The sequence below is a fragment of the Puntigrus tetrazona genome, chromosome 1 (genome assembly GCF_018831695.1).
Source record: "Puntigrus tetrazona isolate hp1 chromosome 1, ASM1883169v1, whole genome shotgun sequence".
Lineage (NCBI taxonomy): Eukaryota > Metazoa > Chordata > Actinopteri > Cypriniformes > Cyprinidae > Puntigrus > Puntigrus tetrazona.
The window spans coordinates 20,021,470-20,038,013 of record NC_056699.1 but is presented as its reverse complement, the minus strand read 5'-3'; the positions used below and the strand labels follow the sequence as shown (position 1 = coordinate 20,038,013).

Below are 16,544 nucleotides of genomic sequence, written 5' to 3'. Positions count from 1 at the left end.
AGGCAAAGCTAATGGCAAAGTCTCTGTGGCACGCTGGGAGACTCAATAATAGGTTCACACTAGCAATCACAACACACGCCTGCACGCTGCATGGTCATCAGCTCCTCATTAGCTGTAATGTATGGTGTCTTACTGAGATCTGAGATCCCTCATTAAAGACCAGGGATAGAATTAGCATCGGATAGCCTCGCTGAAAATAGATGAGTGTGCTTATGCCTAACACTGTTTGTGTGTGTGTGTCTCAGATGTGCGAATCTACACAACCAGCAGCATGTGTTGGTGATGTGCGCGGTGGCCTTCTACATGATGGAGAACTACCCCCTCGATGTAGGGTCTGAGTTCAATGCCGGGATCATTCAGGTGGGTAAAGGCCACACTTTGGCAAAAAGTGTTGATATACTAACACTTTCCCTACCAGCTTTTAAAAAAAAGAGTTGATAAAGAGTTGATAGACTGCACGAAGCTAGAGGTGGCTGTTTCATTTAAAAAAAACTAAAACGTCTGATCTGATTCTGGATTTCAATTGGTCAGTTTCTGGGTTATTGACATAATGTTTTTTTCTGTTCTATAAATATTATTTTAATATGAATAAATTCTTATGTTATTAATCAGTGATCACATCTATTAACATGCGTCACTGAACCTTCTCTCTACTCTTTACCTTTCCTGCATTTCCAGATATGCTGTATGATGCTGTCTGCTAGTGAGGAGGCCACACCGTCCATCATCTACCACTGCATTCTGCGAGGTCTGGAACGGTTGCTTCTGTCTGAGCAGCTGTCACGCATGGACGCAGAGACGCTAGTCAAGCTGAGCGTTGAACGAGTGAACATGCCCAGCCCACACCGTGCCATGGCTGCCCTGGGTCTCATGCTCACCTGCATGTACACAGGTGTGGCTGGAGAGGAAGGCAGGACACATTTCAGCTTCATTTTTAATACTTACCCACCCTACTAACACGAACAGCCATAAGGACAGACTCACCGTAGATACTCACCCTACTAACAGAGCACATAGTAGCCCAGTCCTCAGTATGAGTTTAAATGTTTAATGTGAAAGTTGTTTAAATTGGTTCCTGTGAAACAAAAGGAAAAAGCTAAATAAGATTCAAATTAAATTTAAAGTTCAAATCTAGGTTCTGGAGCTGCTCCTCTTACTGGTGGCCATAATTTTACCTAACAGGGAAGGAGAAGGGTAGCCCTGGGCGCCCTGCAGATGCAGATCCCACAGCTCCTGACAGCGAATCGGTTATCGTCGCGATGGAGCGTGTATCCGTTCTGTTTGACAGGTAGGCCAGGTCTTTTTATTTTTTTTTATTATTATTTTTTTTAAGAAACTTGCCCAAGCTAAAACTATTTTTTGTATTACAATAATTTATATTTGCTGCAGGATTCGCAAAGGCTTTCCAAGTGAGGCGCGTGTGGTAGCCCGGATCCTTCCTCAGTTCTTGGATGACTTTTTCCCACTGCAGGACGTCATGAACAAAGTCATTGGGGAGTTCTTGTCCAATCAGCAGCCTTACCCACAATTCATGGCTACAGTGGTATACAAGGTGAGTGCCACTTTTTGGGTGCATGATTTTACATTTATTTCAATCTTACAAAAAGGGATAGTTCACCCAACAGTGAATAAATTACTCATCCTTATGTCGTTCAAAAAACATAAGATCCTTGTTCATCTTTGTTCACACAAATTCATGTTTTTGATGAATTACTAGAGCTTTCTGAACCTGCATAGACAGCAAAACAAACAAAACTGATGCATTTAAGGGAAGAATTTCCAATTTTACAGCATTAAGCAAAGTTAGTGGACATAACTAGGCCTTAAGAAAATGGTATCAGAATGGTACATGGTTTAAGTACTAGCCGATAACAGTGGCAGAATTTAGTTATCATTGGTTTAGGAAATTTAGAATTTCTGATACTACTATCGTAATCAGAGCAACCCTACAACATTCACTAAAACTCAGTAAATGTGTTTGCATCTTTAATCTTAGAATCAAGTCTTAATTTACTCCAAACCTATACCATTTTTTCCTTGAAATATAAAATACAGTATTTAAAAAAATCTATTAAAACATTTCACAAGTGCATATATTTCTCTATACAGGTATTTCAGACGCTTCATGCAACTGGGCAGTCCTCCATGGTTCGTGATTGGGTGCTACTGTCACTGTCGAACTTCACACAGAGGACGCCTGTTGCCATGGCAATGTGGAGCCTGTCTTGTTTCTTTGTCAGTGCCTCGACCAGCCAGTGGATCTCTGCCCTGTATCCTTAAACACATATGCCTATCAGTTGGGACAGTTATTGCACCCCTTGTATTGTTGACAACACGCTTTCAAATCCATAAATTTTTTTTACCTCTTCATTCTTGTGTTCCTTAACGTCTTCCCCTTTAGCCTTCCACACGTCATCAGTCGCATGGGAAAGTCCGACACAGTGGACATTAGCCTCTTTTGTCTGGTAGCTATGGATTTCTACCGACACCAGATCGACGAGGAGTTAGACCGCAGGGCCTTCCAGTCAGTCTTTGAGATGGTGGCTTCACCTGGTAGTCCGTATTACCAGTTACTTTGCTGTTTGCAGAGCATTCACCAAGACACCCCACTGTAGTATAGAATTAATGTACCATTAATATCTTCACTGCAAAAAGAAGGTAACAGTACTCGAGAAGAAGACATCACACTTATCAGAACGTCACACACCAGGATGCATGGAAACAAAACTAAAAAATATGTTTGGAGCAGTAACCGTAACGTTAACGTTATACACCAGAGGACATTGCCCCAAGTAGTTCATAGTTATTAGAGGCAGTGGGATAAATCCAAGCAGGGCTGCACATCCATTCAAGTATGTGGCCACCAAAACCACAGCACACCAGAATCTGTAATTAAAAAAAGGAAAAAGAAAAAAAAAAAAAAAAAAAGCTATCAGAATATTTGACTGGTTTCACGGTATGTCACTTAACGTCTTAAAAGTCTATATGGATGCAAGCTTGTCTTCTCTATATTTTGTATGTAAAAATGCTCTTCATCTGGTATCAAAGAATGTTACTGTGGCAAAACTGTGAGGCTGGTCACAAAGGTCATCGGTCAAAACTGACAAATGCGTTTCCATCACTTGTAACGTTATATTCTAATATAGAGAATTTTCAGATATAAACAAACTGACTAAAGAACATATTGTAGTGAATGTTCTTAAAAACATGATGCAAACACTATTAAAATATCTCCTGCACTTCCGGAATTCAGCAGATCCAAGATCAGATCTTTTAGTCCGCAGACCTGGAGTTCAGCAACAATCTGGGTATTTTATACAATGCCGTTCTCTATACCCTCTTCTCCAACAGTCCATACTCCCAGAAAAAAAACCGCTCACTTTCATACACTCGCCACTTATTCAGTTTAAAAGCATTCCTTTTGCATGGGCGACGCATTGCTTTGCTCTGTGTTTGCTAGCACTTGAAGCGAAAATAGATTGTAAATTGAATTTGTATATCCCCTCTAATGTGGGAGAGGGTGCGTACGACTATTGGTATGATAAGATTTTTGTGTATTTAAATGTAAAATGTGTTTGACTTACTAAGTAAGAGGGGTAAATTGCCTGGAACAAAGTTTATTTTTCCTCTTAAAATTTGGTTGTCTATATTTGTTGTTTTTAAGTTGATACTTTTTTTAAGATGGAGGAAAACCAGATCACAAATGTGAATCTCTCAAGTCCTTTTGTATGGACGGGGTTTGAAATAGCCATAGCAGTTAGCGTAGAGAAGTTTTTAGATGATGGTTTATGCATATGAAATTTGCAGCTCAAATCTACATACTGTGTCCCTTGAAACACATCTAGTTTTTTTGTTAAATTTCTTTTAAAAGCTCAGGACGAAAGATATGATTATTGATCTAGTGTAATGACTGGAAGTATGTATTTTAATCTATAGAGTGTTTACATCAATGTACAATTTGTGTAAAAGAAATACTATTTGTGATTAAATGAATAAACTGTGGTGCATGACAACACCTATCGGTGGACATGAGATGGCGTAAAGAGAGGCTGTTGTAAACGAATATGCGCAATAACTCAACCTTTCATTACGGGAGACTACAAAAAAAAAATTATCAATAATTTATCCATCTCTGATGGCATAGAAACCTTCATTGTAAATGTACCTCTGCCTGAGAAGATGTGGGTGTATTAACTTGAAGCATGCTTTAGTCTGCTTTCAAAATTGAGTCAATATTTTATGTAAAGACAGCAACATGAAACATTTCAAATGAGGTGACTTGTGTTTGTTAGTCGGCTCGGTCTACATGGAAATGGCATAACCGTAACTACCAATGAAAGATGAATTTGTCAAATTACACGATTCATGGCATTTAATAATAATCTGGCTGTGTCTAGTACGTATATGTTTATTATGATGTGATAAAACGTTTGCTTTGTCTAGTGAAGCAGAAGATATACATAGCAGTTAATACTTGATTGATACACTGCTCAGTGAAAAGCCTTTACTTCCCTGAAATGTATTGTCAGATTCATCTTAAATATCGGCCCAAATCTACATACTGTGTCCATTGAAACACTTCTTTGAAGATCTTTAAATCTGTTTTGTTAAATAAGACAGTAGCATAAGGGGTCACGTACAGCTGGAATGACGTGAATGCCTTTCTTAAAGACCACCAGTATGATTGGACCAAATGTGAAATGCTGCAATAGTAATGTTGCTACTGCACCTGTCACAATTTTATAATTATCAGATGGTAGATGCCTTTTATTCTATATTGTTTGTGATTGGAAGCTTTATTTGAAAAATGGAGGGAAGAATCCTGATTAATGCCACTCTCCTTGATTTATATTGTTTTTAATGTCAAATTAAGATTATTCTTTACATCTTTCCATTTTGATCTCCGTAGTTATGCTGTTAGATCTAAAGTCAGTGTTTGCTTCATCTTATTTTATCTGAGACGAAGATCATGGAACAGCAGCATGTCATATAAATATCACAGTACAAAGCCATGATGGTCAAGCCCCGGAGCTTTTTTTTTTTTTTTTTTTTTTTTTTTTTTTTTTTTTTTTTTTGAAACGTTTTTACTTCATGTTAGCTGTTGTATTAGCTTATTTATGCAAAGATTTATGTATTTATTTTAATTCCATAAATCATAAAAATACTATAATATAGAAAATAATAAACAATGGAAAATGTTCCGTTTGTTTAATCACATTTTTCATTTATCACAACTAGTGACTCAATCTAAATCTAGCCTGTTAATTATTTGTTATTTCACACAGAATGTGAGTTTAAAGGGGCAGACAGGAGAAACACTTAAATAATTTTTGCTAAATAATTTTTGTAATGTGACAGTATTTCATTTCAAATAGCAGTCCTTCAGAGAATATGACCCCCAAAATTAGTTGAAGAGCCCCAAAATATTGTGATTTTATTATTATTATTTTTTTATTTACCCATATGCTTTGAAAATGTCCTACTCTAAGGTGGGATGTTTTATGTTGTGTTGGATAATCGATTTGGATATTTTTGATTTTATGCTGGTAAAGGTGCAAGTTATTAACTTTCTGTGCAAAGCAAGTGGAGGATTCTAATCCCAGGGCTTGTGTGTGTTAAATTATATTTATGGTTATGTCTGTTCAACCACAGCAGCTGTTCATTATTAATTTTTTTTTTTTTAATCTCTCCGTTGATAATCACCTCTTTTATGTTATGGAAAAACATTCGGAGGAAAAATCTGTCACTTTTCCACAGACCTATTAAAAAAAACCCAAGAATAATTGTTCAATTACTTTAAATGGTTCTGATGTGAACTTGGCAGGGTACGTTTCTTAATACCATTCAAATAACTCTTGAACGCCGCATCAATACAACACTGAGAATAAACTGAGTTACAGGCCTAAATCCGATGTCACGTAGAGGAAAACCCCTTTACCGGTGCTGTCCTTAAAGAAGAAAAGAAAAAAAACTGAGATGTAGTTTCCTCCTCCTCCTGCTTCTGCTGTCCACACACCAGCTGCCCTCTCCTTTTGTTTACTCCTTATGCAGCACTAAGGTTACCATGTCATTAAACTTCACATCAGGTTGGGACACATCCGTCACAAGTAAGAACACTTAATTACCTAATATATAACTATAATCTATAGCTCAGTATAATCTGTACTGCAATGCAACGAACTTTTTATTTCTTCCTCACAGGAAAGTTTTGGGAAGTGGCGGCTAATGTTAGCAATGTAGCCATGGGAATTTCTTGCATTTTCTGCTTGTGCTAAAAGTTTAGGTACGTGATACTGTTAGTTAACTGCATGTTGATCTATATAAGCTTATCCTTTATAGCTTTTTACGAGTTGTGTCTCAATATATGTTATCTGTAGTATCTGGCTGCTGATGCCGATAATTCAATACCGTTAGATGTTACTCACTGCCCAGCTGTTCCTCGCGAAAACCAACACCGAGGCAGCTCGGGTCTCTATCGATATTAAATATTAAATTCATCTGGAAAGTAGTAAGTATGAAGATGTGTACGGTGGTGTTTTACTTTTAGTCGTTTTTTCTCGCTCGTGTTGAATTGGACACCTGTAGCATAACTTTTGTGGTCAGTTGGCAAGTCTCCGTCAAACTGGGTTTGGGTCGCTGTGAAGTGATCGACAGCCATGGAAACCAATGAGCGAGGAGAAATGTCTAGAGACGGTTCCATTGTCATGGTTACATATGTTGACGCGTGGGCATTCCAACAATGGGAAAAAGAAGGCGGGACCGATAGCAAGAGTGGATGAGTCTTCTTCGCATCTGTAACTTTAAAATAGTATTTTAGGAAACGAAGGAAAGGATATTGATGACATGCACTATTATATCTGCGAGTTTGTGTGTTCTACCAGTGCACTATCCTTTCAGTTTCAGATTTATTATTACAAAATGCTAACTCCACGCCACTTTTCAAAAACACTGTCCCCCGCCTATAAAATGCGTATTGCATATATACGCGTGCATATAAATCTCCAGTAAGTCTTATATTTAGATTTTATTTGGTTGGCATATTGTAAGTTCTATATCGTTATTTTTATATGCATTATGTATGCCATAATGACGGCATGACAAAAGGATATTTTAAAAATATGTGATATGTAATCCTTGCTCATGTTGGTTCAATATATATATTTTACCAGTCCACCACCATTTCTGATATCTATCTATATATATAACGTTGATGATGAGAAATGTAACATTTAAAATCAAAAAATGTTTTAATAAATCCTTAATAATCAACCTCATATGCATATTTTAATAACTGAAATTACCTGCTCATCATTTCCTTATAGTTTTATCTCAATGCAATTAATTTTGTATGACTGTATTGAATGTTTAAATTAAAATTTTCCTCTCTGTCCTTTTGTGAAGGTATTGTATGACTATTCAGCCATGCACCATGTTTGTGCCTTAGACTTGGACTCTGGAGCTGGAAGGATGACATCACTAAACTCACCATTTCTGCTTGTGTGAGTCAGAAGAGAGTAAAACAGGGGCAGAAACCAGGATGTTCAGACAATCAGAGCAAGGCAGGAGGCGTGTGAATGCCCAGCCATCTGCGCGCATAAGAGGGGTGGAGGTTGCGAGGGGAAGAACAGGCTATGGCTTCACGCTATCTGGTCAGTCTCCATGTGTGCTCAATTGCATCCTAAAGGGTAGTCCTGCTGACTATGTGGGCCTTCGCTCTGGAGATCAGATACTAAGCGTGAATGACATCAATGTGTCTAAAGCATCTCACGAGGATGTTGTCAAGCTGATTGGTCGCTGTACAGGTGTCCTACACTTGGTCATTGCTGAAGGCAGTCATAACAATGCACATCTAGATTCATGTTCAAGCGATGAAGAATTGGGCTTCCATGACCACAAGAGCCACTGGCTGAGGCCAAAGATAGACTCAAAGACACTGGGCATAAACCGTGCAGAACGTGTAGTTGCAGAAATGCAGTCTGGAGGAATCTTTAACATGATCTTTGAAAATTCCAGCCACTCATCCAGCAGCTCGGAGAAGGCAGTGGCTTGTGCCTCTGCGTCCAAAACCAGAGCTCACTCAGAGCCAGACTTCTCGTATGGAAACGCCGGCACCCGACAGAGCAATCCCAACTTGCTCACTGAAGAGGAGATGGCCAAAGTGCTCAATGATGACTCTGTGTTCATTGATATGTTTGAACAGCAAGATGAATTTGACCTTTTGCAAAATGCAGACTCTGCGGGTATACTCAACGTTGGGATGGTTGTGGGATACTTGGGATCTATAGAATTAGCTTCGACAAGTGCCAATTTGGAAAGTGACAGCCTGCAGGCGATTCGTGGCTGTATGCGACGTCTGCGCGCAGAACAAAAAGTGCACTCGTTGGTCCTGCTCAAAGTCATGCATGATTGTGTACAGCTGTGCAACGATCGAGGTGCTGTTCTAGCCACTTACCCTGCAGAGAAATTAGCATTCAGTGCCGTGTGTCCAGACGACCGACGCTTCTTTGGCCTTGTCACCATGCAAGCCACAAATGACCATGCCATGAATCGGCACGGTGAGGAGGAGCAAGGTTTGCGTACGTCCTGTCACGTCTTTATTGTAGACCCTGAACTCTGTCACCATAAGATCCACCAATGTGTAGCCCGGCGCTTTGGCTTTGACTGCACTCCTGACACGGATACCGGTGGCTGCTTGGAGTTCCCACCTACCTCCCAGCCTCTTCTACAGTTTGTGTCAGTGCTTTACCGTGATATGGGAGAATCTATAGAGGGTATGCGAGCTCGAGCGTTCCTCGATGGGGATCTAGATGCTCAGCAGAACAACAGCACAAGCAGCAACAGTGACAGTGGCATTGGCAACTTCTTGCCAGAGGAGAAGAACAACCGCGTCCTCTTGGTTGACTTGGGTGCCAACCCTAGTCGCCATGTTCCCACAGGACTATGGGAAAACCCACCAGGACCTCGTAGCCAAAGTGTCCTTGGAGGTCTTCCACCACCACCACCGCCTCCACCGATCTCGCATCGTAATGGCTACCGCCCTGACCAGTTTGCAGATCACCCTCAGCCCCCTGCGCATTCCCATGGAGACCCACCTCTGCTTTCTGGCAGGCATCTAAACTCCTCCTCACGGCTGGATGTGTCAGGTCTTTCTTCGCGCTCGCACTATTCTGCCCATGGCAAGAAGGTGACAGGGGCATCAGGCCAGCGCTGGCTGCCAGTTCACGTCCTGAGAGACTGGCGTCAGGGGCACAGCAGTGATCAGGAGTCTTATGCAGAGTCCACAGACGGATGGTCCAGTGCTAACTGTAGCACCCTGCCACCACCCATGAGTAAGATTCCAGCCGACCGGTACCGTGCTGCAGGCGAGATCGCCTCGCAGCCTCACCGGCTCCATGCGCAGAAGGACGAGTGGGCTAAGAAGCTGTTCGGGGAGAAGAACCTACGAGAGCGTCAGCAGCAATCGAACGACTGCAGAAGAATGAAAGATTCTGAGAAAAAGGTAAGAGAAGTTTTGTATTTAAGTCTGTGATTTACTTGTTCAGGATCACAATCAGTAGCTACCTCATTCCAGAGGCAAATTGAAAGGCTTTCAGAATTACAACAGTAAGTGATTCTCAGAATTAGGAAGAATTAGTAAGTAATGATTTAAAATTTGATACAAGTGCAGCACACTGGTTAACAAACCAGGGAACATGTTGTTCAAACAGTTGTTTTCTGTGCAAAAAGTCTTTGAAGGCGAAAACTAATGTTTTTGGAATGGATATCATATATTTTTGGAATGGACATCATATATTTTTCTTGTTCTTATTATCAGGCACGGCATGATCCTTGACTTTGCTGTTTTCAATTGCACTAGGAATTTCCACCACAGAGTTTCTGCAAAAAAAAAGTTCACTGATGTTCTCACACATTTTGTTTAAAATGTGCTGTTGCTCTTATAGTTTTGCATTGTCGCTCAGTAAAGCTGCACAAACACTTCACTGTCAAAAAGAATTCTGTCAGGTAGGTGACATGCGTAGCCGGGCTGAAAATACCTCAGTGACATTTGCTGCTTTAGCTGCTGCTCCTCGCTTGGAGGGAACATGTTAAAACTGACCCTGAGATGAGAAGATTGAGATACAAAGCTGGGTTCGATTCAATCTCCCAGTGGAAAACTTTCCATTCAAATAGCTGTTAGCTTCTGCTCTGATCTGACTGCTTTTGATGGGCCTTCTGCAGCGCAAGTTTTGGGCAGTAGATGTCAAATTACTGAAATTAATCTGATCAGGATCATTTTAGAAATGGTTCATCCAAATATGAAAATTCTGTCATCAGTTCATGTTGCTCCGAAGCCATATGATGTTCTTTCCTCTGTGGAACACTGAATGAAAATGTAAGTAAATTCTTTCATAAAACAAAAGTAATATGAGAACCAGTTGCTGTTAAACTCCAAAAATTATTAAACTAAATTGCTGTAAAACTGCACTCTTAAAAAAGGTGGTTCCAAAGCATGTAAGATTAGGGTTTTTAGGTCACTAACAATAGCAGAACTCTTTTGGCCCATCATTTGTTTAAGTTAAGTAATATGTGATTTTGTTTCCTATAAGTAATTAGTTTTCTGAAGCCAAAATAGCACAAGCCTTTCACAATTTGGGCAGTACCCTCAACTGAAGATAGACTCTTCAACATTAACACAATGGTTAAATAAAACCTTTTAAAGAACTCTATCTTTTTTGTATTGTGGCTGACTTTAACCACAGATGAAATTAAAGACATGCAGGTTTGAATCGGCATGAGGATGAAATTACAATAAAATATATTTCAGCAGACTATTGGCTGGACTATTTGTGAAGTACTAAGCTCGCTAAAAACACAGTTTCTCAGATAAAGTAAATCCCCAGAACAGCTCCACAGGAGCAAACGGCCCAAACAGGCCCAAAGATGTCCACAGGCTCAAAGCAACAAAACAGACAACATTGATTGGATTTCCCAGAATAGTATTGTAGCTGTTATATGCATCATCTGTGACAATTGCTTCAGGGTCTGCTAAAAACAGTAAGGCATGTCCGACATCAATGGTCTGTGTTCACTGCTTGAAGGAATTGTTTTTCAGTTCATTCTCTCCTTGTTTCATTCTAGCACTGCTTATATAATGCGGACATCGACATCAGCTTTATGTTTGAATGTCTGTATAAGTGCTGAATTTTGGATGCTGTAGCAATTCTTTAAGATTCTTCCACTAATTAATTTATACACTGTGATACATAAATGTTAAAAAAATAAAAAGACTCCATGTAGTCTCTCATTTATTGAGGTAATAAAAACTGTGTGCGTAAATGTAGTTGCTAAAGTGATTCCAGGCTGTATTATTGATATGGGAGCAGTCTAGTTGAGGGCTGTTGACACGGAGACCATGCCACGTCTGTCTCACACAGGTGGCAGCAGCCATGACTGATGAAGAGGTGTGAGGTATCATGGCAGCATGAGTTTTAATAGTGAACAGTCAACCTGATTAGGCTGATAAATTGTTAATTAATGATAGGAAGGTGTTTTGAAGTTGTAATTTAGTTTTTTGTATTAGCTGCACAGTCTCAATGCTTAGAGTTCTTTTCTTCATGTTAGTTTAAACTTTCTTGTTTGTTTGTGAGTTCATGAAAGAGACGAAACTTAACATTTTCTTGGCGTCCACATGGGGTCACAACTTGATCTCTTATTCACCAACAGGCGGCACTGTTCCACTGTCTGTGTGTCAATTACAGGTCAAATATTTGTTGCCATATAATACAATAGTATGACATTCTTTTGCATTTTAAATGATTTCTAGGTCAAATGATTTAAAGGTGAATGGCTTAACATTAATAAGTAAAATATCTCTAACTCTTTATTAAGAGGAAAACTGTTAATATAAACTCCTCATTAGTTATGCTTAGGTATAGCGTAGGGATCTACAATATGGTAATGCAAAATAAGGCATTAAAGGAATAGTTCGCAAAAAAAATACAAATATTGTCATTATTTACTCACCCCGTATACGCTTTTTTTCTTATGTTGAACATAAAAGATATTTTGAGGGATTTTTGAAGAACCAAACAGTTGTTGGTCTCTATTGGATTCCATAGTAAGGAAAGAAATACTATGGAAGTGAAACTGTTTGATTACCAGCATTTTTCAAGATATCATCTTTTATATTCAACCGTTTTTGGGTGTACTATGCATTTAACATATTTTTATAAGTAATAAACAGCCAATATGCTAGTAATATGCATGCTAATTAGCAACTAGTTATAGGCTACTGTTGGGTATTTATTCCTTAATTTAAATTGTTACCAAAATATCTAACCATTTGGCTTAATTTCATTGTTTTATTTAATAAGTAATGAAGGAAATAAATCACCATATATTTATATGTATTGCACAAATATGTTTTGTTTCAAATTACTATACAATAGATATTGTTCCAGTTTAAGATTATTTTATTTGTTTCATTTATTTTCAGTAATTTTATTTCACTTATTATATTGCACTTTTTTATTTCAATTGATTATGCAATAGATATATTGTTCAAAGTAAAAATGAAAAGAGACTTGATATTCATAATTCATATAAAACATTCAGATAACTTTTAAACATGCATTAAAAGAGACCAGTTGGCTAAAAGCAATTGTAAGCATTCTCCCACTGCATGTATTTACTTTACTTTATACAAGAAAAACTCAGTATTTCATGTTCATGTTATATTTAAAGTACTTGCCTACAATGACTACTGATCATGTGCTAGAATAAGACATGTCAAGATTTGAGGAAAACAGTACAGAACAGTAGTCGGGTCAGGTATTATCCATACTGGTATTATTTTTGAGTATTGGGTTGTTTACAGTTGGCTATATGAATTCGTATTTGCAGTGGCTGTGCTGTAATCTCATAGTCTGATGGATTATTAGAAATTATTAGATTTTTGCAGATCTGCTTAATACAAGATAGTTTTGCTATGGGTATGAAACAGATAGATGTTTTTATAGTGACATTTCTTGGTATGGTTTGTCATTCCGACATGGATGAAGTAAACAGGAAAGAAAGCTCCTCAAAGATAGCTCCTCCCTGATAAGTCTAAGAGGTCTATGCAGTGCACAGTACGTCCCTGCTCCCCACAGGAATCTATGATGTTATCTCAACCCCAAGACTGACCCAACTGCACACTAAGAGGGAAGAGCGAGCTACAGAAGGGTAGTGTAAATAGCACAGTTATGGAGTGAATAAATCAATAGGTGAAACTGTCAAATAAAATTATATAAAATAGAGGACGGAATGTACTTTGAGACCTTTTAGCTTTGTATGTATGCACCATTCGCTGTTTGGTAGCCTAAAAAGAGCTTTAGGCTGTGCTGGTGTAAGCAAAGTCATATGAGCCTCATGTTTCTATGCTTTTCCCTTCATCATTAGTCTTTTGAAGTATATAAATAAAACATTTTCTTCCTTCCAGGATCCAAGTGCTACACACAAAACAGAACAGCTCCCGCTAACATCTGGAACATTTAGTGTTGTTCTCCAAAACCAATGTTGACAGCTTTAGCTGCTTTTCAGCAATCACCCGCAAAAGATTCACCCAAGGAACGTAGTTTAGTCCATGAGATTTCTTTAGATTAATTCACAATGCTGTGGTGCTCAATTGCCATGGAAACCACTGGGGTGATCAAGAGGCGGTCACTCATGTCTGGCTAACCTGTTCCTCCGTTCCATGACCGATGGTGTTTTCAGTGAAACCTAATATGGGTCTAGTATCCAGACACCAGGAATGAATGCAGAATTTACGATCGTTCATTGCTCTACAAGAGCAAATCTTTCTGTTCCTTTGCATTCTTTTTTTCATTTTTCTTCTTTAAGTCACTTTACGTTTCTGTTGTTTCACATTAAAGTCCTAAAGTACTTTCATATCTTTAAGGAACGTGTGTTCATCTCTCCCCTGATTCTGTGAGCTTTCTTTTTATGGTATGTGAGTGTGTGTGATCGTGTCTTTGCATGCTTGCCTTGAAATTCACATCGTGAGTGTGTGTGATTGAGAGAGACACTATGTAAATGTCCTGTCTTATTAGCTTTAAAATAATATTTCAACAAAATTGTAAATTCTGTCATTATGTATACCCACTCACTGTCGTTCTATACAGAAAAAGCACATAAACTTAACGTGTTAAATGTTATGTTCACGTTAAAATGTAAAATATGTGAAAGAAGCATGAAACATGAAACCCATGTGATCAGATATTGTTCATATTTGTTCACATGTGATTTCATGGGTTTCACGCATTTAGACCATGAAAATATTCCAAAACCATGTTTCGCGTTTTTACATATTTAACATGTGATTTTAACATGTGATTGGACTAGTGCTGTCAAACGATTAATTGCATCCAAAATAAAGTATTACTTTAAATAATTAAATGTGCAATGTTTACATTTATTGTCTATATATAAATGCAAACACATGCATGTATATATTTAAGAGAAATGTTATGTTTATATATTGCATATTTTTAGATATAATATAAAACATGACAATAGAAATACAGAACTATATATACATGCATACATTTTCTATATATATATATATATATATATATATATATATATATATATATATATATATATATATATATATATATACATATACTATATGTGTGTCTTTTATATATACATAATAAATATGCACTGTACACATACATATATTATGTAAACAAAACATTGTCTACATTATCTCTGAACAACAACATATCTCGAATGTGTTGTATCGTGAATATAGAGGAAAAAATGTCAAACAAGTTTATGAGTGTAAGTGTAAGTAAATGTTCACAGAATTATAATTTTTAGTTTAACTATCATTTTAAATGTGGACACACATGTGCATATAGCTGAAATATGTACTGCCCTGACTCTCAAGTGCAAGTAGTCACTTGTGTTGGCATATTTGTGTGTGTGCATATGTTTGTTATCACTTGATGTGTCATAATGATGAGGCTGAACACACAGAGTTCGCTGCGTTTCTAGGCAACACAGGAGGCCATTTGATTACACTGCTCTTGTCATCTGCACAATCAGCCTCTAAACTTTAGCCTATGAAAATTATGCCTCTAATCAGTCCGTCTCTTGCTGTCTGACCGCCATCTTTCTACATTTGTCCTCTTGTTTCTCTGTCTCTGGTGATCTTTCTCTGACTGCATCAGGGTTAATGCTGCAGATTTTTTAATTTTTGTTATATTTATAGAATAATAGTCCATCTCTTTAAATCTATATAATGCAAGAGGACACTGTGAAAAGGTGACTGTTCTCCATGCCACCCTGTTTGATGAATCATTGTCTCCTGGCTTCTTTGTTGGAAGCAATGGTTTATGTTAAAAGTGTTTGTCTTCATTTGTTTTTAATATTTATGTTTGCATAGACAAACGTAATTCACTTCAGTAGACATTAATTCATCAGTTGGGGTCATTTTACATAGTTTCCAAAAGTGGATTTACATTTTTTTTTTCAGCTTGTTTAAAGACAAGATCTAAAAACAAAAAAAAGAAAGTCACAAATTCCATGACATTTGAGTTGGCCTGAGGTTTAGTAAATGATTTTGAGGTGCCTTGTTTAGTGAGATTCTATGGGCAGTAATTTCATTGGTCATTTCACACTGATTTGACGTAAACATAAGAGATGTTCCGATTTATATCATAGGTTTAAGTTGGTCTATTGCATATTGCACATATTGTGAAAGGTTGTTCATTTGACTGTAGCCTTACATTGAAAAAATAACTTTTCCAGAATGTTATATAGACTTAGATCCAACCTAGAAACACCCTAGCAACCACTTACAGCAACTTAAAATAGTTTTGTTATATTGTCAGGACTGTGTAGTGCTATAATAGTGGCACAATATTTAGCTTATATTTAGCTTCTTGTTCTTAGGAAACCCACTTTATAACTGTTTTAGTGACAGAAGTATCCTTTATACAGTTAATTTTTACACTCACACACAAGCACATATTCTCCATATGTCTGTTTATGTGATTCTCAAATTATTTTGCTAAACGTTCGTGAAATCAAACTGCGAGAGGATACTAGTCTAATTGGATCCAATGATCTATGCTAAGCTATGCTAAAAGTGCTATTGCCAGACCCAGAGATCGGCGGAGTAGATTTCAAGACAGTAAAATTCCACTTATTAACTCTGGGGGAGTTGGAGAATGAGCCTTTCCAAAAAAGTGCACTGTTCCTTTTAATGTGTAAATATTTTTATGTGCATTTAACAGCTGAGGCATAAATTCAGCAAGGTTCACAGACATTTGACAAATATAAATAGAATGATGATTTCCTGAAGTAAGTGAATATGAAAAGTAGCTGTCAGAATCTGGTGTGGCCACCAGCTGTTTACAGTGCATCTCATCCTCATGGAGCACACCAAATTTGACAGTTCTTGCTGTGAGATGTTACCCCACTCATGTACAAAGACATTTGCATACATTTCTGGAGGGACACAAATTTGCACGTGGTTTGCCAATGAGACAACGATGGAAAGTTTAATGAATTGCAAC

At 37.8% G+C, this 16,544-nt stretch overlaps 2 protein-coding genes across 9 annotated transcripts in view; both read left to right on the top strand.

Moving 5' to 3' along the window:
- The window catches only part of htt (huntingtin), a 30,174-nt gene extending 26,142 nt beyond the window's left edge, over positions 1-4,032 (top strand). For 3 of the 4 annotated variants that reach the window (XM_043235665.1, XM_043235691.1, XM_043235673.1), the window contains 6 exons: positions 246-360; positions 679-910; positions 1,183-1,288; positions 1,390-1,552; positions 2,110-2,270; positions 2,402-4,032. In XM_043235665.1, coding sequence (XP_043091600.1) covers positions 246-360; positions 679-910; positions 1,183-1,288; positions 1,390-1,552; positions 2,110-2,270; positions 2,402-2,615 — 991 coding nt within the window. In that variant the 3' untranslated portion in view covers positions 2,616-4,032. The remainder of the gene's footprint in view (positions 1-245; positions 361-678; positions 911-1,182; positions 1,289-1,389; positions 1,553-2,109; positions 2,271-2,401) is intronic. The other variant, XM_043235681.1, reaches the window with a different exon arrangement.
- Positions 4,033-5,994: 1,962 nt separating this feature from the next.
- rgs12b (regulator of G protein signaling 12b) overlaps positions 5,995-16,544 on the top strand; it is a 36,830-nt gene continuing 26,280 nt past the window's right edge. Inside the window, exons 1-3 of one of the 5 annotated variants that reach the window (XM_043242620.1) lie at positions 6,023-6,107; positions 6,202-6,283; positions 7,402-9,499. In XM_043242620.1, coding sequence (XP_043098555.1) covers positions 7,538-9,499 — 1,962 coding nt within the window. In that variant the 5' untranslated portion in view covers positions 6,023-6,107; positions 6,202-6,283; positions 7,402-7,537. Of the gene's footprint in view, positions 6,108-6,201; positions 6,284-7,401; positions 9,500-16,544 lie in introns of all 5 variants that reach the window. The other 4 variants (XM_043242628.1, XM_043242592.1, XM_043242611.1 and 1 more) reach the window with 4 other exon arrangements.